Here is a 26,153-nt window from a genome sequence, read left to right on the forward strand (position 1 = left end):
GACGCAATACCTACGGAATCCTGTAACAGCACAATGGTTTAGAAAAAAGCGACGCGGATTTAACTGATGCGTGGAATTTTAATATTTGTTGGAAGTTTTAAATAGAAAGTGTAGTCATTCTATGAAAGAATTTCTTTTGATTTTTGACCCTTATATTAATGAGAATCTGACATTGTTCAAAGAATATCTTGTTTTATCTTAATTAACTAAGCGTGCATTGCTCCTACTCATTATAGAAAGGTAAACGTAGATTTTTTTCCGAGTGAACACAACAAAAAGTTTGCATAAACGTTTTAAATTGAATCTAGTAGTACATAGTACAGTCGACAGTCCATCACTAAGGCTGGGTTGCACCATCTTTCTTTGACTTTAAAAAACGTCAAAAATCTGTCAAACTCCATACAAAAAACATCGGCTATCGTTATAGTTACGGTTTAAGTTAGGTGGTGCAACTCAGCCTAAAAAAATACTTTGCAGAATCGCTCCTATTGAGAAAGAAAGAAAGAAACATTTATTATGATGAAAATCACTTAGTTAATTAAAGACAGAGAAGGTATACGGAAATCAAGACAGAAATAGCACATAAATATTAGAAGGCAATAAAAAAACAGCTGCAATAAACACCATAGAGTTTAGCTCAGTGTGCTTTGTCTATACCTAGTTTTCGAGGCAGTACCTCAACTGTCCGTACCCCACAAGTAATTTCCGTCTGTCTGCAGTTAAATAATGTGCTGCTGGAGATGAGCCTGATCATCTATTCAGGACTGAGGCTTAGACTTTGGGGAAGCAGCTCGGCTTTATTTAGTGACCATTAATATGACTTGTTTCGTTTCGTTTCAGCCAAATGACGTCCACTGCTGGACAAAGGCCTCCCCCAAGGTTTTCCACAATGAACGGTCCTGCGCTGCCCGCCTCCAGGCTCAATATCAAAAGACTACCTGAAGTTTATTAGTGCGGAATTAAGTCGAAACAGGGTGTCTGAAACCTGGGACAATACTGACATCTTCTCCATATTCATTATTCATACAGTTTTTTTTTTCAGAAATTTTGTTGTGCAAGTCCAAAAGGACACGATATAGCTTCAGTCCACTTGATTAAACAATAGAATAACTTTTACCTTTCATAATAAGCTCTTAAATTATTCTCTTCTGGACATTATCAAGAATGTCTCATAGCCTGCTCTGCACTAGCGGCCGTGTAAAGCTTAGAAACCTATGCCGCGGTCGTACTAAGATAGGTGCCACCTTTATCCATATTTATTGGCATATTTCTTATCCTATTTACGCTATGTTAGTATCGGCTACTAAGTATCACTTGATTTTGTTTGGTACTCTTTAGTTCTCATAGTCAGAAACGGCCTAACTTATTCTGACTAAGTTCGGCGACTTACAAATTTTTCACTCATCACTCAAACAATCCGTACTAGATTCGTATGGTAGAGTAATTCTGATTAATTTCGTTACGGGTCCAATGACAGTTTAACTTTCCCCCGGGACAAACTTGACCTTCATTGGTTGGGTTTTTAAGGCGGTCAAGCTGTAGATCCTGGCTACACAGGAGTTGCAGTGGTGCGAACGAGAGGTGGGAATAGTCCCGTTAATTACGCTTAAGAACTTGGTGTTGAACTTTAAGTCAGTCAATTAACTAAAGATTATGCCTGTACCACACTATGCAATTAAAAGATAATATTCTACTATAGTAATGAAAGTCATAACTCAAATCTACAATACTCACAGTTTTCCGGTTCGTTTTCCCAAAAGGACTCCATATACTGCAAAAAGTCAGCTCGTCTTTCTTCCGCGAAGGCATTGTTCACAGAGCTCGCGTTGCGTTACCATTATACAGTTTTTTCACGGCTATTGTTTCTGTAACAGAATAACGCGGGTTCATGCAATCGGACTGTCAAAAACATTGTTGTGTGGCACAAAATGGAGGACGGAGCGGTTTGTAAAAAAACATACTTACACTCGAATTGAGATCCTCCTTTTTTTGAAGTCGGTCAAAAATTGCGAGCGGAGAGGACTTAAAAGTAGTTTGTCTGTGAGCATTATGTTAATAGAATAGGCAAGATCTTGAAGTAGGCCACAAGTGGCACACCTACAGCTTCGCATTAAATTCAGCTTAAGTACCAATTTTGCATTAAAAATAATAATAAATGAATGTAGGTATGAAATTTCAAATCGAGTCGTAATTTTTTCAAACAACAAACTTCTTAAGAAATATTTTTAAGGGAACTCACCTGAAACATGTTGGTCCTGAAGACAGTCTTAAAAACTTGGGGATTGGCTGAATGACCTTGTCTTGAACTGAAAAGTAAGCTTTTCACAAGTCAGTTAGTTGTCTATTACAGAATAAATAGGCGTCAGGCGTCTTGGAAGCTGCCCTCGACTATAGTCTGGTCTGCGAGCACGTAGAATTTTGTCCAATGACCCCAAGCACTGCGGGCGCCCGTCGCACAGTCGCGACAGCAATATAATTACGCGCGAGCGATAAGGATGGGTAGTTTGGGGTCATTGGACAAAATTCTACGTGCTCACAGACCGGGCTTTAGACAGGCATAAATTCATAAACATATAAAAAACATACAGACTTATAGACATAGATGACTTGCTAACAATTGCTGATTCTTTCAACTTGGCCCACAACTACATTATTGACGCGGCGCTGCCGAGGCGCTCACTACGCCTAGACACAATTTTTCGTTTATCCGATTGTCAAAAACAGAAAATAGTTGCTTTTTTTCCGTACCAAACACCGGTCGGACATACTCCTTTTTTAGTTTTACCGGTATGGTACCGGTCCAGCCGTTTTGATGTAGAAAAGGAAAACCTTTTTAAAGGGACGGACATTGGACATGCATCCATTTTTTAACAAAAAGTGCAGTTCACTTGGCTTGTCAGTTTTTGTGTAAGCCGAATGCCAAAATGGTTTTGTAGGTACTTTGGTAAAAATCCAATAAAAGGATTACTACCATTACTACTATTATGTATCAAAACATTTTCGTTGTATTTCTACTACTATCAAACACATGAACATTCGAAAGGTAACGCGACATTAAGTAAGCAATGTGCATTTTCTGTACTTGTAAAAAAAGGTGCTGATTAGGCTATGACTCTCCTAATTAACTAAATAATCATATTGTTGTTAGATTCAATCAAAATTCAAATTGTTATTTTAAATAAATCTTACTAGAGCGAAATTTATTAACGTGCTTAAAAACAATTAAAATTGGAGTACCAACAATCAACATACGTCCAATCTATCTCTTCTGGTTCCATATGCTGAGGTTAGGTTTCAGTTCAGCAGTATGCTGACGGTACCTCTTTGTTTTAAATCAGAAAGAAGGTAGGTATTTCTCGTACTCAAATACTTACCAAAACTTTTTAAGACTAACTTTAGTTGTGGGAAAAAGTTTTTTTTTTTATTTCCTATACAAAACATTATTGCACAAGCACTAGAATCAGCAATTGTATAAGCAGATCGAAAACTATTTATATTTACTTATTATACACAAACTTTTTGGAAGAACCCATCTCATCATGCAGCATCTAAAAACATGGAGTCAACGTACGTGTCTGAAAAAAATAAACAGAATGAATAAAAACATTGGGCCTTATTGAAGGAGTAATGGCCCGATAGATGTAACAAAGGGCCTCGTAACAGGCTATTACTTAAGTAATATCGGAGCCTCTCAATAACAGAAGAATGAAAAAGTAGAGACAAACGGTGGATATGGGATAGTTTAGAATGGACTCCATTGTCTGGCAATAAGAACTAGTTTGTAATCTTTTATAAAATGAACAATAGTTCATTCTGTTGAATATAATTTAGCAATGTAATAAACAAGTACAAGTAATAACATATTTGATTGCTAAATAAATAAAAAACTGTGTCATCGATCTCAACATTATTTCAATGAAAGTTTATTACCGACGCTGAAATCAGTAAGGCTTTTATTAATCACCGGATTTATTTACCCATATTTTCCGCTTTTGCCTACAAGTGATTGATAAATTGGGTGCGCACTAAGTGACGTCACGCCATCTGTCACGTGGCCTAACCGAAATTGGTAGTCGCAACTCATTTGATATATTAAGTATTTTTTTTAATATTTATTGAACGCAACAAACAGTGCCTTTAATCGTACATTGTATTATTTCATGACGCTTTTCCAGTTCCAAGCACTGGAAAAACTCATGATTACTCTACTAAAGTACTAACTACGAGAGGTCTTTGCCCATGAGGAAGACTTGGACCCTAAAGTAAGGAGAGTCTCCTTAGTGATTTGGCAAGGCCCAGCAGTGGGACAGCCCAGATGCGGTCAAAGCGTTTACTCCTTCAACCAGCATTGTGCTAAAATAAAAACACCACACGCTGTCCAACCAATCTTCTCAGCACTGGCCCATTTATTGTCCCGAAGCAGTGGTAGGGTTACGTCCCAGATGTGTAAAAGTGCTTTTTAAAAGCCTATTTGCAAAAATAAATAAGTTTTATGAGTTTTTTTATGAGCTAGTCCAGTCCAGTCCGCCGCTAATACAAGTGATTGATAGTTGGGCGCGGGCGCAGTGACGTCACGCCGTCTGTCACCCGTCACGTGACCTTGCCGCCATTGTGCCCCACCTGATATATTATGGCGACTGAAGTTTTCGGCCATTGTACTCGTTTTGACGTTATTGTGGCCAAGAATGGAAGTTATAATAAGTTTTCAGGATTTACTCCGTGGAAAATAGGAAGTTGTGAAAACATTTTCTCTAAAAAGGACCGAATTTACTGGCAACGTTGAGTGCGGATGAAATCCGAATTTTCAGAATGGAAAAAAAATCATTTTTAGTACCTACCACAAAATCTGTTTTATTAAGCCTGAATTTATTTATGAAAGCTAAAAACTAGTTGTTTCTGAAAATCCCCGCATTTGAAAAACACAGTGAATTGTTAAAAATATTCAATTTGAACATATATTTTTTACAGCAATTACACGAAGAGGTGTGCGATAGTTTAAATATTTCAATATTTCATCCATTTGCTAAATATGAGCTATAAAAATACAACTTGCTCTTTTTGATTTCCTGGAACTCTAGGGTATTAATAAGACCACTTCAAAGAACGGAATGGCATTACATTTTTTGTTAAATTCAACAATTTTTTAGACTTATTTTTTCATACAAAATTATTTAAAAACTTAATTTTTCATAATTCATAATTTACATACACTTATCAATAAAAAGTCTGCACAAAAAGACTAGGTGACAATTAAAAAAAAAAACTAGATTGATGATACTATAATCTAAATCAACTAGGTAGGTATCTTCTAAATCTAGTATCCACAATATCTTCAAAAATATGCTTTTAGAAACACATATTCCTAAGACTCATTAACTAGTTTTTATTTATAGAATATACCCCTAAAATTTCCGGAAAACAAAAGGAGCACGTTGCTTAGTATTTTGAAGATCCATCTGGGTGAAACATACCTACGTTTAAAAATACAAATATCATACCTAAAACCACGGAACGACTAGACTCCAGCCGTTAATTTCTCGTAAAATATAAATCAAAGTTCCAAGTCAAACAGCCAAGAGCGAAGAGCTTTTCGCATAATTTAGCGGCAACTCGAAGCTTAAAAGCACTAACCGAGGTTGCGTGACGGTGCAAAACGGACGATAACTCGCCAATAAGAACAATACATCTTGACTGAATTTAGTTTTGAAAGTTGTTTGTTTCCACTTTGTAACTGTGTATAGTTCCAAAATATATTTTCATTTTTACTTCGTTGTAAAATTGCGTTATTTAAACCTGTTTGCTCAGCGCGGCTCAGGATAATTAAAACAGCATGACACGATAACATGGTTCATTATTTAACTTCGATATTGAATACATTACGCGTACGTAACATTTTCATGAACCGTTTAGTTCAATCACAACAAGAATCCTTATAAAACCCGTAATTAGTCACTATAAATTGAATCTTAATTATTTGTCTTTAATTGCAAAAGCTGTGTATATTTATAGTCATAATGAAACCAAATTTTTTCTCATGTTAAATCTTTTTACACCCTTTTTGCTTCTAACCGCGCAAGGAGAAAAAACTAAAGTTTTCTTTAACACTCATTTAGCCTAGCAGTTTAATTCAGGCCAAGAAAATGTTTTTCATTACACTGGAGTAAAACTCGGTTTCTAAGTGGGAAATGTCGGTGAAAACAATTTGCATGTGATTGCTGTAAACATTTTTTTTTGACACAGGAGGCAAACGAGCAGACGGATCACCTGATGGTAAATGATTACCTCCGCCCATAGACGCGTTACAGGTGCGTTGCTGGCCTTTAAGATTTATGTAGGCTCTCTTCTTGAAAGATTGTAAGTCGTATTGGTCCGGAAATACCGCAGACGACAGGCAATTCCACAGTTTGGTTGACAACAACAAACATAACTATTACAAGTCCTATTTAAAGGTCATTTATCTAACCATATAATTTATCTACTACAACAGACATCCAGTTCGCAAGTCAGCTTTTGGAAAAGCAGTACTACTAAAAGAAGTGCTAATAAGCACCATTTTTTGTGGTTGAAGTTCGTTACTGGTATCTCTCAACACAAAGATAGTGTTTAACGAAGCCGCACTTGAATTTTCTATTAAAACTCTAAAGGTGACTCTTCTGCAAAGGTGTCTCTTCAGCAAAGGTGACTCTTCTGCAAAGGTGACTCTTCTGCAAAGGTGTCTCTTCAGCAAAGGTGACTCTTCTGCAAAGGTGACTCTTCTGCAAAGGTACGTGTCTCTTCTGTAAAGTTGACTCTTCTGTAAAGGTGTTTCTTCTGTAAAGGTGTCTCTTCTGTAAAGGTGTCTCTTCTGTAAAGGTGTCTCTTCTGTAAAAGTGACTCTTCTGTAAAGGTGACTCTTAGTCTTACTTAGTATACATTTTCGTCGCAAAATTAAATATTTTACATAAGATACCACGTTACGCCAGTGTTTACCACGATTTTCCATCGTTCCTACCTTCATGTTTACTGACTGTATCGATTATAATAATAAAATTCACGTCACATAGTCATGATATTCTCTGAGGCTCTATAATATTAATAAGCTTGCCTTCATACAAAATCTATGGTACATTGAGCAACAGAGCACGTGCAGTGGAGATAATCTTTTGGCTTAAAGTACCTATTAGAATAATAGTGTGTAGAAAAATACCGTTTTCATCTTTCTGACTGTTCCTAAGTTTGATGTATGAAAGATTTGCATGGTAAAAATGTGTCAATATTAGAGTAGAGTCAGTACTGATATCTAGAAATGTTACCATTTTCTAACCTACCTATTAGCTGAACCAGGAAACTTTCTTAGAAATATTGTAGGTAGGATTCTAATGATAAAGAACTTTTCAAATCGGTCACTGGACTGATTGTGACGGACCGATGAATAAAATAGGCTTTAAAACTAGGTACTGAGTTTAAGGCTTATTCAATACAAACAATCAAATTTAATCTTTCCTCTTTATAATAAAATATTAGTTAATAATGATGAAACTGTCTACGTCTTGTTTTTTTTAAGGATATTAGTAATTGCACAAATTACTAATACTCCCGTTAGTCCCTCGTACTAAGCTATGGTTGTGTCATGTGTGGGCTCACCACAATAGTCAAGCGGCGCCGGGATTCGAACCCGCGCTAACCAGATCACGAGTCGGCCAGTCCGACCCCTATCGTGGCTTCTTTATTTATTTGTACGATTACATGTATATAAATTATTATGAGAGTTGTTATTCTGATGTCAGAGGCACTAAATAATTAGAAGTTGTGAAAGACTTTTATAATTGTAAACATATTTTTAATTACAACTGTATTTAAACCTGTAATGAGTTGCGGAGTGTAATTATAAATTGTTGGCTACAAATAAACGCGTGGTACAGTTTGTAATTTAATCAAGTCGAGTTAGTAGACTGAACGCGTTTACAGTATGTTTAGTTGATGTAATTTACTTAATAACATACACGTACATAAAAAAATGGTGAACTAAAGTAATTAAAGTTAGTACGAAACCAGCCGGCTGTCAAAATACTTGTCCATTTACCGTATAAAATCTAAAAACAATAGACAAGTACAAATCATCATCATCATCATAATTTCAGCCACAGGACGTCCACAGCTGAACATGGGCCTCCCCCAATGACTTCCACATCGCACGGTTGGTAGGTAGCGGCCTGCATGCAGCACCTTCCTGCTACCTTTATCAGGTCGTCGGTCCACCTTGTGGGTGGACCTGCTGCGTTTACAAGTATAATGCTAAGATACAATAATATAAAAGTAAGAATCGGACAAGCCATTTTGGAGGCCGTTTTCTTACAAACATTATGACACGAGATATTTTTATTAGAGATATAAAAAATATAAACGCTATGGAAAAAATATTACAATAAACACGTATGTGTAATTGTAACAGACCTTCCAAAAACGCGTTTGTTACATTTGATCAATACCTTTAGGAGTTTTCATTTGATGTAACACTTTACGTGGAAATATATTTATTTGTGTATTCACTCACATGGATAATTCAGTGCTCACCAGAGCGTATCGCTTCCAATGCTCTTTGAAATAATTATTACGGCTTATTTTCGAAATCAATTTCTAAGAAAAATGAGGACTGGTGGTTGTAATATCAAGTACATGAAAGACGCTAAAATCCACGTCATATTTAATACTATGAAATTAGCGCATGGAAAATGACTTTATTTAATTAAAACACGATTGTTTGTAAAAATTATCATTTTAAGGAACCTATCACATTAATATTTATCAGTTTCAAAAGTAATCTTACTAAAAACCTTAAAAATACCTAGGTATAATTCAACAGTACCAAGTGGAGCGGACTAGATAAAACCATAAGGCTGAGTTGCACCACTTACTTAACTTTAACTTTTGTATGGACTTTGACAGATTTTTGACGTTTGTTAAAGTTAAAAGAAGACGGTGGAACCCAGCCTAAGCCGCGACACCGCCTTGGAATCGTATCACACCACGTTCATAAGTTTGTCCGACACTTTTTTGTGTACCAAGAAGTCCAAGCTCTTTCATCCGGTGCTGGACTCTTGAAGATTGAAGCGATTGAAGAAGACTCTTTTTCTGTTCCCATTAACCACACTGACACAATCCACAGGTGGCAAATGGAACCAACTAAGTACAACAACACACACCAGTGGCCGGAGATCAAGTCGCGACCGCCGCCGGAAATGAAGCCAACTAAGACAATCCCCACATTATATTGGTTAGGGTGGCCATGGGTCTGGACAAAGTAACGTTAATTAATTTATAGTACACACAAATTGAGAAGCTCCTCCTTTTTAAAGTCGGTTAAAAAGAACTTATTGAAGCTAAATTGACAGGTTTACCGATGTAATTGTCTACTAGACTAGACTAGCAAACGACTGGTCGTAAGTGCTGCTCCTCGACGGAGCAGTAAGTTTTTTCATATGAAAAATTAATTTTTCATATGAAAAAAAAATTAAGTTGTTATTAAAGAATAAAAAATAAAATAATTTAACAAAAAATGTTCCAAATTGTGCTTTGGTGTGCGGTTTACGTTACATAATATTAAAACCATTTAAGTAATTTAACGTTTGATGAATCAACACTGGTTCACAGCCTAAAAATACTTGAATATTTCAAAGATTTAACTATGAAAGATCATCTGCAAATTAAATGAATAGTAATTAATACCCAAATTTTTTGCATCGGTGATTTTAATACATTAATCTAATAAAATATTTATAGACAATAAACTCCAGACAATTTAAACCGTTTGTCCGGACAACAACGCAGAGCCTGGCCACCCTAATTAGTTATATACAGTGCACGATACGGCCGCACGTCTTGAATCACAATGTCAACTGATTGCAGCTGTCTCGGTAACTAATGTACAAATTGAGAATTTCAATGGTTAGGTGCTGGGGAATACGGTTGAGCGTGTTAATTTTGGAAAACGGAGCTTAGTTTTGGTGGTAAAAAAAAGCATTCATTGTCATGTCAGCTGTTTACCTTAGTCCATAGCTGGACAAAGGCTGAGACTGACTGATCATTGGCTCTTTTCCGACCACCATACTTCTCTGTTGATGGCTATTATGGTGGTCAGTTGTTTAACTTGCTAAAATGGACTGGTAGTGCGGTGAACTGAGAGCCGATGTGAATCAAAAACTTTTAAAAGCTGAACGCTGCACTTTCGAATGCCATGTTTATGGTTATGTTCCTGCTATCTAGATGTAACTAACATGGTCATTTGAAGAATCATTTCTAACCACTAAAGCAGAGTGAACAGAGTGTAGTGTAGTTTTCTTTTAGGTACGGACAATAAATAGGTACTCGTAATCTCTTTAGCTACTTACAATTTATAACATACCCAAAAAAGCAGCTTATTTATTCACATTTATTTCATTCTACTCATAAGATACCAAGACAACCGCGTACAGTGGGAGTTAAAAAGAAACTTCAACAATAGAATACACGTGTTGGCCAAAGTCAACTGACCTCAAGGTCACAATGGCGACCCAGACCAGCTTACGCTACTTAAACATAAATGAATTCAGTAATAAATCAATAAAGATACTTACAAAAGCTTCTAAAAGTTCGCGACTTGGACTGATAAGAACTGAATTTGTAAGGGGAACTTTGGACGAGATATGATGTTTGGAACGAGGCGTTTATTGTTTAAGGTAGATATGGAAATGTAAGAAGCATTCTCACAATGTGTTGCAATAATTGTTTATTACTCTCATTTACGGGTATCGCTAAGTATCTTTACATAGTTTAAAACAAAGTCACTTTTCAGGTAAGTATCGGTTAGTATCATTACATAGTAAGTATAAAACAACGCCACTCCTGCTGTCTGTGCGCTTAGATCTTTTAAACTATGCAACGGATTTTAATGCAGTTTTCAACAATACATAGAGTGTAATATTTTTAAACTTTTGTGTTGCATTTTTATGCGACCATGACTCGTGCAACCGAGTTGATTCGTCGGGAGGGTAAATATCTGTTTACCTTTATAAAAGTGTTTTAGAGCGTGATTCAAGAAGGTTTGTATTTATAATACGTCATAGAATCAAGAAGAACAAATTTATAAAGCAAAGGCGTATCGCTAGTACGACTATGTAAACTTTACATTGTAAAAGATTTTGGATATCTACGACTATCAACTTTGTATGTATGTAATGTAACCTTGAAGTGAAATAACTCAAGTCCCATAGAGAAAAAGGAAAGTAATTTTCTACCAATCTTAATCCAAATCCAAAATTCAATAATAACAAAATATTGAGCACAATCTTAGCAAATCTTAAGCATCCGAGATATCGACCCGCCTCATTACCATTCAAGGCATATCCCGAGCTGTTATCTCCAGCGACATTTGCATTGATATCACAATAATGGATGGCGCACAGTAGGTTCATTGCTAATCTTATGAACTAGTCACTGAGGGATAAATGAAGCGTTATGTTACGAAACATTTAGAGTATGCGCACACCGTTGATTTTTAGTTGGCCGCTAGTTGTGCCCGATTTTAAATTTGTATGAAGAATTGGCCAAATCGAATCGGCGTAGTGTGCGCATTCCCATACATGCCCATACTGATCAACTGCCCGACTAAACTATCGGCCGACGAAAAATCAACGGTGTGCGCCTACTCTTAAACAATAAGAACTACATGGAACAACATCGCAAGCATACTCGCTGACGGGGAACTACGGGACTATTCCCACCCATCATTCCCACCGCTGCAACTCCTGAGTAGCCAGGATCTACAGCTTGACCACCACTAAAACCCCAACCAGAGAAGTTTGTCCCGGGGGAAAGTTAGCTACCATTGGACCCGCGACGAAATTAATCAGAAGAACATATGAGGTGTTCGAAGTTTACGACGACGAGTAAGGCAAGCAAAGCTTTCGAATGACGTCCACTGCTGGACAAAGGCCTTTCCTCAACGATCGGTCCTGCGGTGCCCGAATCCAGGTACTTACTGAGACCTTCACCAGATCACACGGTGCGCCATGATCCATGATGATGATGAGGTTACATTTGTTTCCATCATAAAAGAAAGAAAGTAAGAAAATAATTTTATTTTGACAACAACAGATTCAGGCAACAAAGACATACATAAAAAAAATATTACTAAGTTGCCAAAAAAGGTCACCCACTCAGTAATATCTTGACAGTGTGACTGCCAAGACACTGATTTTCAGTGGGTGCCTTTTTGCAGCGCTATTTAACAAAAACAGAAAAAAGAGTAAAAAAATAATAATAAAAACCATAAATTAAGCATTCAATAAAAAAGGAATGTTTTAGTAAGCTTCATAAGAACGCTACTGCGCTACTAATATACTATGTTGATACGCAATGGCTAGGCCAAGGTGACTTACGTAATCAATTTCCCGCCAAATATATGGGACAGAGGTCAGTGTAGTGCAGATACCACTTTGCATTATGAATAATTAAATTAATTGAGGGTAGATATTGATACAGCAGCCAGTGGTGATATTCGGGAAAACAGATAAGGTAGGTATAATGTAGTCATGAGATATGATTTGAGATAAGGTTTGACATAATACGTTTTTTTTTTCAAGAGTATTTTAGTGCAGGGGTCTCCAAACTACGGCCCGTGGGCCAAATCCGGCCCGCCACTGCCATTAATCCGGCCCGCGACAGCTTAAGACTAAGCCTATGTTTGCATAGGTGGGCAGAAAAATTAAAATTGTTATGGCCCTTCCAACATACCGAAAAAAATACTATGGCCCCACGGCTTCAAAACTCATAAAGCTCATTTATTTTTGCAAATAGGCTTTTAAAAAGCACTTTTACACGTCCCAATATTAACCCTACCACTGCTTCGGGACAATAAATGGGCCAGTGCTGAGAAGAAGCAGCGCAAGAAACTCAGTCACTATTGTCAGCCTCCTTTTCAAAGTTTGGAGACCCCTGTTATAGTGCATACCTTACTAATATTCCCTATAATCTAGTTACGAGTAATAATAAAGTTACGAAAGAGCTTAAAGTTGCTTAATATATTTTCTTAAAAAAATTACCTACTAAAAATAATAAAGTAACTATAGCCTGACCAGGAACTTAAAAACCCTGGCATAGAGGCGCGTCAATTGCATTTGATAGTGCAACACTGAGTACAGTCGTACCTGTGTTAAATTAATAGGCTAACTTTATGTATCAGGATTCAGGATTAGGGGCTAACGAAAAAATATTATTATAGGTAACCTGGTTTAAATAAATTAAATGAAACCATCAATCGAGTTAGTAGGATTTATTTTATTATTCATCAATAATCAAATTCAGAACTTGAATGTTCAACTGCAATGTCTGCTCATGAACGCTTCAAACTCGGTACTTCTTTCCCAATTCCATAAAATTCAACACTTAGAAAGTGACAAAAACTTTAAAATAGGTATTTGAAACAAACCACAGCTAATTTTCATAGTGGACTGTACTATACGATAAACATGTCAGTCAATTTGACAACCTTTGTCGGAAACATTATTCAATGAAAATATTGTCCGAACCCTTAGTATTTCTCTTCGACAAATATTTTAACACATTGTGAACCACTTTTCTTTCAAGACTATAAAAAGATTTTAGCATTTTAATTCACAAAATCAATTGCGCACATTTAAAATAAAGTTTGTTTACACTTTGACAGCAATAGACTGACATGCAAGGTGACATGTCAATGAAGTTTTCAGTTACTGTTGCCATTAAAAGAAATTAGTACATTAGTTTTCCGCAACATGGCGAGGGTTTTTATGTTCCTGGTCAGGCTATACTTTTGTTTATACCACACTACTTAAGTCACTCTACATCTTTTTCTATTTCAAGCCTAATCCATCTTGGACTTAGTGTCTGAGAAAATTATCTTTATTTACGGTCAGATGGGCACGCGAGTGTATAAATAAGGATTCAGTTTGTAATTAAACTTGAACTAAAACAAAATGGAGAAACAAGGACCTCAACGCGACATTTTATATTTATTGAAATCTTAAATTGAACGAAACCAATGTTTAACCAATATTAAGTTTTTAACCAATGCACGTTATTTTGCAAAGAACAGGATTTTTTGGTGCCATCTACCATACCGTCTCTTGATACTATGATCGAAACATTGGTTCTATGTTTCTCTATCCCTTTGTTTAGGATAGGTAAAACGTGTCAGACAGACGAACAAAGTTACTATCGCATTTAAGAAATCCAAAACAATATTTTTTTCAATTTTACCACGAAAATACTTCCACAAAATTCTCATAACCAAACAACATTGCGTCATCTTCACTTGCAATTTATGTAATGTCTCTTACCACACAAAAAACATCCTGCGATTGTACGTAAGGCTACGACAGTGTAATTTTGAATAATACATGTTCACCGACCACGCTGAAATGGCCTCTAACCTAGCGAAAAATCGGTAGAGTTTGGGACAAATATATTTTTCAGAGGGGTCTGAAAGAATTGGACCACCGAATGCCCTGCAGCGACGTGTGGCAGCAAAGAAGATATATGGAAAAGTAAAGTTTGCTCGGAAACTTTCATGTTATTTATTTTCGTTGTGAAGTATTGTTTTCTGGATCATAAACTGGTCTGCGACGCTGATGTGTGAATAGTAAATCTATTGAGACTGCGGTCAAGAGAATGTTTATGAGAAAGTTCAGCACTTTATTTCTCGTGGCTTTAAAGTGGAATGATAGACTTTTTTCTTTTATTGGACCCTGCCACCGAAGATATTGTAAAACGTGTACAGTTTTTAGCTAGTTTGATACAAACATGTATGAAAATATCCCTTATCTTTCGATTGTTATGTAGCTTATTTGTCGGCCGTTTGGTGTAGTGGTTCAGAACGGACTATGCCGAGAGGTCCCGGGTTCGATTCCCGGTCGGGCAGAAATTGAAATGATGAATTTTAATTTCTGTGACGGGTCTGGTCTTTTCTATAATATGTATGTATTTACAAAAAAAAGTATTTAAGTATGTTTATATCCGTTGTCTAGTACCCATAGTACAAGCTTTGCTTAGTTTGGGACTAGCGGCGCAGTGTAAAATGTCCAAGGATATTTATTAAGGATATATTTTTATTATTAACTTACTTTTTTAGAGTAAATATCCAGACCAATTTAAAGAAATGTTAACGGCTGCAAAATCTGTCTCTATCGTGCAGATATCGAATCCGCAACCACATCATTTATCTTATGAGACACGAATGCATTACTAACACTAGTCGTACAAACACCAACTGCAGTCGTCTAGAAAAACGCATTTAAACAACCTTTAGAGCCCAATTTAACTCGCTCCTACAACTCTCAAACCAATTCCAGAACGGAATGAACAACTTTCTAAAAAAGGTGGATAAGTGTGAGTGAGTGCTGGGAGAATTCCGTATCAGCGGCATTTAGGAGACCAGAATTCGATGTTCTGGCTTACCATGAGTTTACATTAGATGTGCTCGCTAGCGACTGCATAAAAAATTACATTAAATGTAAGGCATACTGTACGCACCTCTTTTAAGCGATTTTGTGAAAAATATTATTGGCAGGTAGCTAATTGCTTATAAGATATGCCCCCTAATTGATATTTATTGTCCGTGGTGCATATCTTTTCTTAAAGGTTATTAAACCTTTGTCACCTGTCATCCGCTTTACAATGGAGGGAAGTCGAACCTTAATTTCGAACTCCTCCTATGTTCTTCTGATTAATTTCGTTGCGGGTCCAATGACAGTTTAACTTTCTCCCGGGACAAACTTGACCTTCATTGGTTGGGTTTTTATGGCGGTCAAGCTGTAGATCCTGGCTACACAGAAGTTGCAGTGGAGGGAACGAGATGTGGGATGTTTTTACAGCGCCCCTAGCGGCTACTTTCAAGAACTAAAATCTTCTTAGATTTCTTTGACGGACTCGCTAGCGAACACACCTAACGTAAACTCATGGTAAGCACGGAATACCATAGCTAATGCGTATTATCGTTGCGGTCTATCCAAATTTCACACGGTCCGTTGATTCTGATCTGATATTATTCAGTTTTCATTTACAAACAAGTCTGTTTCGATTAAATAAATTACCGAGTATAAACATCAATATTTGTTAAACAATTTACAATTATTTATTGAAAAACATTCAGTAGCGAATTCATCGATGATATGGCGGAATGATAATGATATACTTATTGTTGAATCTATTGCACAAAAATATGCAGCTCAAAACTAAGCAGAGCTATCTCAGATATAAAACTAACAAAGGTGTCCCACCAAAACATTATGTAAAAAACTAGCCAACTCTCAATGAAGCTGCTTGTTTATCTCTAAAAAGTAATGAAATCTAGACAAAGTCGTGCCAAGTCTATGGTTCCTTACTGCGATTTCTTTATTATTATAGTTAATGTTGTGTGATGAAAACCTTTTATTTGTCACCCATCTTCCGATTTGCTCTATAGGAAAGTCGATCCTTAACTTCTAACTACTCCAATATTCTTCGATTCTATTGCAGTACCAATGACAGTTCAACTTTCCCCGGGACAAACTTGGCCTTCACTGGTTGGGTTTTTATTGGCGGTCAATAGATCTTGGCTACTCAGAAGTTGCAGTGGTGTAAATAGTCCCAAGCCGAACATTTGCCCCTAGCGGGAATCAAATCCGCAAACGCAGCTGGTGTTGTAGCTCAGTATGTAAGCCACACTAGACCATCTATGTTGTACTAATAATATTTCAAGGTTCTTAAAGCAAGCAATGTTGATTTACAGCGAAAGCTACCTACATAAATTTACCGACCGAACTTTTGTATAATTACACTAAAACTTTAAGAAGCTTTGTGTAAGCTCGCTTAGTTCTAATAGACTCTCAAAAAGCTATTTATTTATGTTGTTTCATTGCGAGAATTCCTCAGTTCCTTATTTAGAATTCACTCATTTCTTAGTTCTTAAATTCAAATTAAATTCAAAGAATAGAATCGAGTTATCAAACTTAAGTCCTTATTCTTTGAAAGAAAGAAAAAATATTTAGTTGACAACTAATAAAAAAAGTACAAAAACAATGAAGAGAAATGAGGAAAAAAAATGTTGCCAAAGAGATACCCACTCAGTATCATCTTGACAGTTGACATTTTACTGCCAAGTGCCAAGACACTGGTTTTCAGTGGGTACCTTGTACGCAGCAGGGGCAAAAAGAATGTAATAAAATAAATTCACATTAAAATAAAAATTACAATTGACTTTGAATTTGACTCTTCTTTGATTCAGAATGGTTTAGCCAAGTCTTGAGTCTTGAAGTCTTATTACGGGCGACCAGTAGGCCTAAGATGCGCGCCGCGATAAGACGAAATAGTTTTAAATAATGATTGAACACCGAATAAGCAATGGCTCCAAATTCCAACACGCATCCCTAAAAAATAAACAGACATTGAGAACTGGAGATTGCCTTGTCGGTAACGGCGGAGTGACGTCATGAAATAAAATGGCGGACGACTAGGTATGTGAATTAACCGATCACGAAAACGAAGGAACTTTCAATGAGGTGAAACTGCGATTTTTTAAATTGAATGCTGGAGATTGTTGATTTGAATATAAACTACTCGATTGAAGTGTTTTTTGATTAAATTAGTATCGATATGTTTGAATTTTTTAATCGGTTTAGACGACCCCTCTTGCGATCAAGGGATAAAATACAGTGTATTTAGATTTTATTTTAATCCCCTACTGCCCTTACTAATATAAACTAACACACTTGTTGAACACTGTTTTAAAATGATATTTCCATTCTAAGCGTCACTTTAAGACACTGTTCAACGATCGTGTAATTTTTAGGAGGTGTAATCAGGTCTGTCTATATTTTTCAAAGTCTATTCAAGGATAAACTACTAGACTAGTTATTCGTTTATTTTATATGGACTACAATCGTTAATACTCGACCACGAGTTTTTGTAACGTTTTCAAATAAAAACCCAAGATAAAATCATTGTTAGGGAAGAGAACGTAAGCTCGATAACAAAAGCAACCCGCAGATAGGCTGTATCACACCACCTGGATAAAGCTCATTATTCCGGATGGTATTATTTCTCTCTCGAGCTTTCTATGACGGCCGGAAATAAAGCTTCGAGCCGTGAACGGGCGGGCGGCTAGTTTTGTCGATAGATACTTGCTGTTTACTGGATTGGAGTGGGCTTTGTGATTTCACGTGTTGAATCTTAAGTAAATACTTAACTAGGAACTTTGTTAATTCAATGGCTTACGTTTTGGTTAAGTGTATTTTATTGAATGTTAAAAACATAGAATTTTCTTATTGTTGTTCGAAAATAATATGGTTAAGACGCTTCAGCAACACAACGTTTTAGTTCAGTTGATGATTGTTTATGTAAAATCCAAGCAAATATTCGCAACTAAACATGATGTACGATATCAATAAAATAAGACGCAGTCTAATAATTATGAAAAAAAAAGACAGAAAAAGAAAGATTTATATTTGACCAGACAATCTTGTTATAAAATCCCACGTAAAAAGTACTTACCCATTGTGTATGTTTGTATGTATGTAGGTACTACTCTTGTATGTAGGTATACCTACTATCTTAGTTTACGAAAATGGATTTTGATAAACTTATACTTATATCATACATTTTCCTTAACACGGATTGGGCGGTCTCTTTCAATTGATTTTAGTCACATCTTTATACCAAATGCTAGTCTGTTGTAGCGAAACATTTCTAGCTGTGTAAAAGGTAAAAACACTATCATTATTTTATTTAGTTAAATTTTATGATTATTTTATTTTAACCAGGGTGAAAAAGAACAACTGGATATCAAAACTGTAGCAATAACCTACTTAGCCTCGCAATTTTACGATCTACTAAAGGCCTGGTGGTGACAGGCGGAAATAAACCGCCGTCGCGATGGCCGATGGAGCCCCGGTTGACAGACACTAACGTTTTTAAACAAATGGAAGCCGACTACCCGCTGTTTTGATGCTGTAGAGCGAGTATAAAACCTACGCTTTTGTTTACAGTCGAGCTCTTTGTCGAATAATTTCGCTTTTCATATGTTTTTAAGTGATTGACATACTACTTAATATGGCCCTTATTACAAAAAATAAAACTCGGGGCGAACACTGGTTTAAAATGACATTTCCATACTAAGACTGAGTTGCACCACCTAAGTTTGACCGTAACTATAACGATAACCGGTGTATTTTGTATGGAGTTTGACAAATTTTAGCGGTTGTTAAAGTCAAAGTAAGATTGCAAGAGTGTAAGAGTGCAACCCAGCATTAACGTCAATTTAAACCAGAGTTCAACCAGAGTCTAACATTTGTATTATGGGAGACTGTGTATTTAGGAATTCTGTTTGTCTGAATTATATCTGTAAAGATTAAACACTCTAATACATATTATTATGATGAATTTACATAAAAATTAACAATAATTAGGTTGTGGGTTTTAAATTTAATCTCGCTGGAGAGTTTATTATATTATTATGTGCCTATCTGAAATATTTAAAAGCCAGTAGTAAGTATGCCTATCCAATCCAATCATTGCCATGCTTGCACTTTGGAAAGATTTAAGTTTCAGTACAGTACATTTCAATTTGTTTTAACCAATAACATAGTTATAACCAGCAAATGTATCCCAATCTTTTTTATCATTGCACCATTTCGGTACTTATATGTAGGGTAAGTGCGCTAGTTTTCGTCCAATTATCGGAGTTGCCAACTTTGTGATGCGAAATGAATATCTTAAAATACCCTTACTCATATGTATCATATGTCATTTTAGTCCTTATATAGTCTACTTTACGTTAATATTATATGACAATAAGTAAATACCACGGGTTTTTTTATAAAAAATATTTTATGCAAAAGAGGCGATTTCACTAGTTTTCGTCCAAAAAAATCAGTTTTCGTCCTAGTGTACGCTAGTTTTCGACCACTGTGTAGAAAAAAGGGTGCAGTTGAATTATTAACTTAAAACCAATTCTACAATACAGTAACTATGTATTGTGGTATATCATTTGAAAGGTAATTTTGTTAGCTTTCAAATGATATCAAAAAGATTTCAATAAGTTTCTTACCTAAATTTAGGAAAATATTTCAATAGGTCGAAGGACAAATGGATGAAAACTAATCTACAGGAATAGCTAATTTTGGTTTTCGTCCACCCCAGTGCTTGCTCATGACGTCATGGACGAAAACACAGCAACGTTTAAAGCTGTTTTTTGTTTTCGTCCACATCTTTTTAACGGTTTTTATGGGTTTATCACTGTTAAAAAGTGGACGTAAACTAAAATGTTTAATGTAATAGCAATAAAGATCATATTGGAAGAAAAAACATTATGTTTTGTAGGTCCATTGAAGTAAAATGATTATTAAAAATATTAACTAGGTGTCAGGGTTTCCGTCCACGTGGACGAAAACCAAAATCTTGCAAAATTATTATGCTAGTATTAGTCCACTTAATTATCTAAGATTTCTATACAAAAACTTTAATAAACCCTTAAAATAGTGTTTATTATGCTAATAATTAGACATACGTGCCAAAAACATTACGTAAAGTAACTAAAACAGTAATTAAACATACCATGTAAGTTCCCTACCGGCACGTTTTTTTTCTAACTTGACGACGTTTTCCATTCACCTGTGTGCAGCAGCAACTTCCGTAGATTTTTTTGGAGTTATTACTTGTCAAATTACATTTTCATGCAGGCAGAACTGTTACTTAGATATTATAGATTGTAACAAGTCCAAACTTGCACGGAAAGTTAGGTTTGTATTCTAATTTTCCGTATTTGTTCGTGGCAAGTCGGTCAAATGGACGAAAACAGGAGCTGGACGGAAAACCGGCGCAATTACCCTATTATAAACTGCTTCTATAAGAGTAGGCGCACACCGTTGATTTTTAGTTGGCCGATAGTTGTGCCCGATTTTAATTTGTATGAAGAATCGGCCAATTCCAATCGGCGTACACTTACCAATGCTTGTCATATGAACATTGGAAGCCGTGTTTTGCAGCTGTAGCGTAATTTTCCATTGTATAGCATGTGGTATATCGATGTTTGCTATGATGCAATCACCTCAGTGAGATCATACCGTTGACTCCGCACACGAAGATCAACGTCGCCAAAGATCCGGATTCGCATAATCCAGAATGCAACGTTAATAGCCGCTTACCCACGTACAGTACTCGAGAAAACAGGACGTTGGCAAAGTCACGCAAGCATTAGTAATGAGGTCATGAAACATTTATTTATATTTCATGTCGTTCTATATTGAGTCTAGATCTCAGCAATGCTAGCGGAGTGATCAACCGGTTGAAGGAGTTGGTTCGTGAGATTCAGATGCTATGACTACCAGCGCTGCTACGCTGCACCGCCACGCGTGTGCCATTGTGGCACGAACCAGAAACTGCCGCGATTGCGGCTCGGGCATGGAAAAAACGGTTTAGATTATCGTAAGTATGCATTCCATCATCTCATTGCTACTCACGGCTCGAAGAACCAACTACTTATCGAAGTCTTGATGCGAAACAGCCGTGTAATATTATCCGGTTCAATGAAGTACCTTGTGTGACGCACGCATGACACGGCCTTGTTTACGCCTAGAATCATCCACGAGATAATTAATAGATGAGGGGACGGCCAAACATAATACACGTTCCCGAATAGCTCGTGCGTCATAACTATATTATGCGAAGTTATCTTGACGATGGCAAGATGTAATTAACATAACGTCATGTTCCAAAATAGTCGAGAGGTCAATGTACTCGGTAGTTTTCTACCAGCTCAATTGGCTTTTCACGAATCATTAGCCGTTGAGTTTGAGTCTTTTCTGCAAGCGTATCAGTCGGACGACCTACTCGCATCGTTCCTGAATGATGATCGTTCGTCGCCCGTTCCGCAGCATACACAAGTCGGACGAAACCGACATAAAAACTATGATAAATAACAATGCCTGGTGTAAGTGACGCGTAATTTTTATTCCATCATCGACCATCTGGAAAGTTGCCATTTGAAAAAGAACGGATAACGTTCAACGCACTCAACGGTTGTCGCGAGTGAGTTATGGGCTGAATTTATGGCTGTCGTGCTATTAACTTACTCGCCAACTATTTATTCGCGGAACGATTATGGGTTAATAGAAAACAGATGTGGTATAATCTGTTTTGGCGAGTAGGTAAGACAGACAATCAGGTATTATTGTAACACGATTCATTGTTCGATATGAATACCTATCAGCATTAGCTACGTGCAGGGTTTTTCAAGCATAAAGTCACGACGACATTTGCAAGCATGTGATAACTGTTCATAGAGTTAACATGTTCTTATCTAACCTTCGCCTAAGATAACGAGTGGGTATGGAAAAAGAAGGCTGTTTCATTTCGAAGTAAATTTATTGTAAAAATATACGATAACAAACTGATTGCTTCTCTACTGAGCATGAAAGGAAGTAGCGTCTACTTATTAAATTATATATAGGAACTCAAGTTAACTTTTACAACCGTCCGAGAACTGAAGACAGGCTCACACTTAGGTACACATAGGTAGATACTGTTACAACTTAAAACTATAAACCATCACACTTAGTGTCTAAAACGTATATACTAATCGTACACAGTATGTATTCTATTGGTAAATTCTTACAAAATGGTGATTTGGTAACAATGTGTTGATCAACCAAAAGTTACGAACAAAGTTAGAACACCTCAACTTCTATAGCTACATTGCAAACAATCAAAGGTATTTACAAATACAAAACTTATAAGGTAGAGTGTTGTATATTGACGAAGAAGTGACAACTGTCATCTGTGGGGTCAAGAACCGTCACAACATCGTATCATACATCCTACTAAACTTACTGCAAACCCTCTAACCATACTCATTCATTGAATGTTTGAGAACACTTTAAGTTTTGGCCTCTCGTTTCCCCACAAAATTGTTACATACACTTATAACTAACGGTACAACTAGCCATGACACATTGCGGGGGATTCCTAGAATAAACCTTTTCCCAGAAGTATTGTGGTCTAGTAGTCTTATCATAAACATTAGGAAATAGGCAATTAACTATTCAACTATGGTGCGCCATTCGAGGAAAACGACCTCGTTATATCATGAAATTAATCCTAATTGACATCGACCGGTCTCGAATGGCGCCGGCCGCATGAAATATGGCATGTTTTAGGCATCATTCAAATCCTTAGACCTTGCGAGGGTCGATGGCACTCCTATGAAACGTGATAACATTGTTTGTCGTCGTTGAACAATACGTTAATTATGTAAAAGGTTAGGTTCAATACATAATTTACATTTGTATAAAATTAAAATATACGAGAAGTCTCAGTGTTTTTGTGTGTACACTGAGATAACAATATAGTTACAGCATTAGATGTCGATCATTGAAGCCATGACGTGAAACCAGTCGATGGATTAACTGATCGCATTTACGGACTTACAGGGCAACAAAGTAATGGTCGATGGTTTTGTATTGGCATGAAGCTGCGAGCAAGAACGTTTTCATCACAACGATGAAATAACATGCAGCAGAGACTGCTGCAAGAATAGAAATCTGTCAGGACTGGGTGTTGTTTGCGTTCATACTCCAAGTTACAAATGACATACTTGACGAACTGTTTACGAATAGGACCATCGATACTATTTAAGCTCGTCATGTCAGAACAAACACGGTTATTCCGGTCTGTGATGGATATTCTCATGCAGCACTTGGGACAATCCCAATTGAAAGTACGATTATCTGGTACCCAATGGAAGGTACTTGGCAAGGGACTCGGCATGACCGATTTAGACTTGGACCTCAATTGTGGTTTGTGAGAATGATAGAAGGCAAAACCACAAAGGCACATGATTGTTAACTCGGGTGTAATAGATTCTATACACGGAGCAATACCCTCGAAGGTCCAGTACTCTGTAGAATTCATCGCCATGCACTCATGAGAGATTGAAAAATCACAATCTATACACTGATGTGTTTTCATGAAACGTTCAAACGATATAGGCCCGCTACAGAACGTCCGGCAGAGATACTGGAAGGATTTTTGTATAGCCTCGGTTTGTTCTTCAGTGAATTGATTATTCTTCAATAGGGTACGAAATTCCATCGACTTGAAGTCGCTTTCTGATATATGAGACCATAAGCGGACATCGTCAGCTGTACTGCTTAACTCTGACAAGTCCGCGGCAGCCTTGACGGTAGATTTGCGCTCCGAAGGTGAAACTTTGGTTCCTGGCGGTGACGCTTTATGCTGGTGCCTCTTCATACCGTGAGGTTCTTTCTTGGTGGACGGCTTATCAGTAGTCGGAGCTGTAGGCTTCGCATGGCTCCTCTTCTTCCCGTCTTTTTTAGGTTTCGAAACATGACCGCTTTTCACCGAATAAGTTTTTTTTGCAGTACTACTTGCTGATTTGGACTTCAATTTCTTGCTGACAGAAGTATGAGAGCCACCGACGTTCTTATCGATGTCAGTAGAACGCGATTCAGAAAGTGGAATACTTATAGCCTTTATTTCTTTCGTTGTAACCGCCATCAAGCCGAGCGCATGTAGAAACGACGGTCGAACTTCTAATAGTCCCGGCGCAGCTTCGGCTTGACTGAAATCAGCATTGCCTTCATTGAGAATGGCAATCTCCATAGAGTCTTCATTTAAATATCCGCTGCCGCGCTCGTCCATGATAACCTGTTTGATACACAAGTCAAATGTTTACACAATGTTCCATAGAAACGTGCACGCGCGCGACGCCTAGTCGCCGCGGAATATAATCAACCACTGCCGGACACAGAGCATGGAATCGTCGCGCGCCGCCGCGGCGCGCGACGATTCCATGCTCTGTGACTGCCGGAGCTAGAGCTCTGCGGCTTTTATATACTGGCCGTGCCCGCCCGCGTTCGATCTGCGTTGGCAACCGCTGATACTACACGGAAACGATACGATAACAGAATGGAATCGCGCCATAACTTCGTGGTTGCTAAACACTCACGATATATTTACAAACATTTACCTTAATAGGAGTGCATACTATTAATATGTTATGATTATAATGTGACGAATACTAACCGCAACACGTGAACAATTCTTGAACGGGAAATAACCTCACGCACGTGTTGACTCTTTGGTCGGTTAGTCAGTACTGAGTGAATGTCTCACGCACCTTCGTGTAAATGGCGAACTTCATTGCGCGTGCGTGGTTCCACATTTATAATATGCGCGAAGTCGTTGTTTTCTTTTTTTTCTAAATCCAAAAGGTGTTTGTTTTCAACGATAGGACACGGCATGACCTTGAAACCACTAAATTCGTTGATTGTTGTTATTATTTTGGCCTAATACAAGCAATATACCTAGATATTGGTATATTCGGGACCGGTACTTCGAGCTTAGTGTTTAATATGTTTTCGCTATACACCATGCAACGATAATCGGACAACATTGGGAATGTGACGAGTGTGAGAAGCATGGCTAGCGCGGCAAGCGTATCAGTGTCATGGATTCCGTTATGGAATACGTGTACACGACAGTTGGTTCGACTTGCTCGGTAGGTGCATGCTTCAGCAGCATTTTATACATATGGGAATTAGCCTTATCAGTATGAAGGAAGTTCCCGTAAAATTTATACTTTTCATACAGTCAGGATCACGAGAGTGTACGGCCCATAACTCCTGGATGCAGGTCCAGATGTGAGTGGGAGTTTTGACATTGCAACATCAACCCGATGCACTAGGATGCATTTGACTCAAAATGTACTTGCATTTTTTCACTAAAAACGATGGTTTCCAGCCTCCTGGCAGGCTTCTAGATAAGTTCTGGACATGAATCTCTGCAAAAGACTTGCAGGTGTTGCAGCAAAGTGAGAAAATCACAGCCGCATAGCTCATAAACCCGTAGCGCAAAACTCAGATTTCCAGTATGGTAACGTCGATGCTAGGCTAGTGACAGCTTCTACATAACGTTCTAACATACCTGAGCAGAGCTCACGTGCTGTTAGACCTCTGCAACTCACATCCCCTTATCTTGAAACGTTTGTGACGTATACAGAGTTCATGGCACGTTTTCCTTGTATGCGTATGTGTGTGTATGTACGTGCGTACACGTACACGAATGTTACGTAGGTTAAGATATGCTATGACGTGAACAGTCTGTGC

At 37.2% G+C, this 26,153-nt stretch overlaps 1 protein-coding gene across 1 annotated transcript; it reads right to left on the reverse strand.

The window, feature by feature from the left end:
• Positions 1 to 22,373: 22,373 nt before the first annotated feature.
• Positions 22,374 to 25,159, reverse strand: LOC135074724 (uncharacterized). Its single transcript, XM_063969093.1, has 2 exons — positions 25,072 to 25,159; positions 22,374 to 24,693 (listed from the first exon to the last, which is right to left on the reverse strand). The coding sequence occupies exon 2, from the start codon at positions 24,685 to 24,687 to the stop codon at positions 23,443 to 23,445; it is 1,245 nt and encodes a 414-aa protein (XP_063825163.1). The 5' UTR covers positions 24,688 to 24,693; positions 25,072 to 25,159; the 3' UTR covers positions 22,374 to 23,442.
• Between the last annotated feature and the right edge of the window lie 994 nt (positions 25,160 to 26,153).

This window comes from Ostrinia nubilalis, chromosome 9 (genome assembly GCF_963855985.1).
Source record: "Ostrinia nubilalis chromosome 9, ilOstNubi1.1, whole genome shotgun sequence".
Taxonomy (NCBI): Eukaryota; Metazoa; Arthropoda; class Insecta; order Lepidoptera; family Crambidae; genus Ostrinia; species Ostrinia nubilalis.

What these genes read in the sequence shown, in the direction of transcription:
- LOC135074724 (XM_063969093.1), bottom strand. Translation starts at nt 24,687, where the DNA reads ATGGACGAGCGCGGCAGCGGATATTTAAATGAAGACTCTATGGAGATT.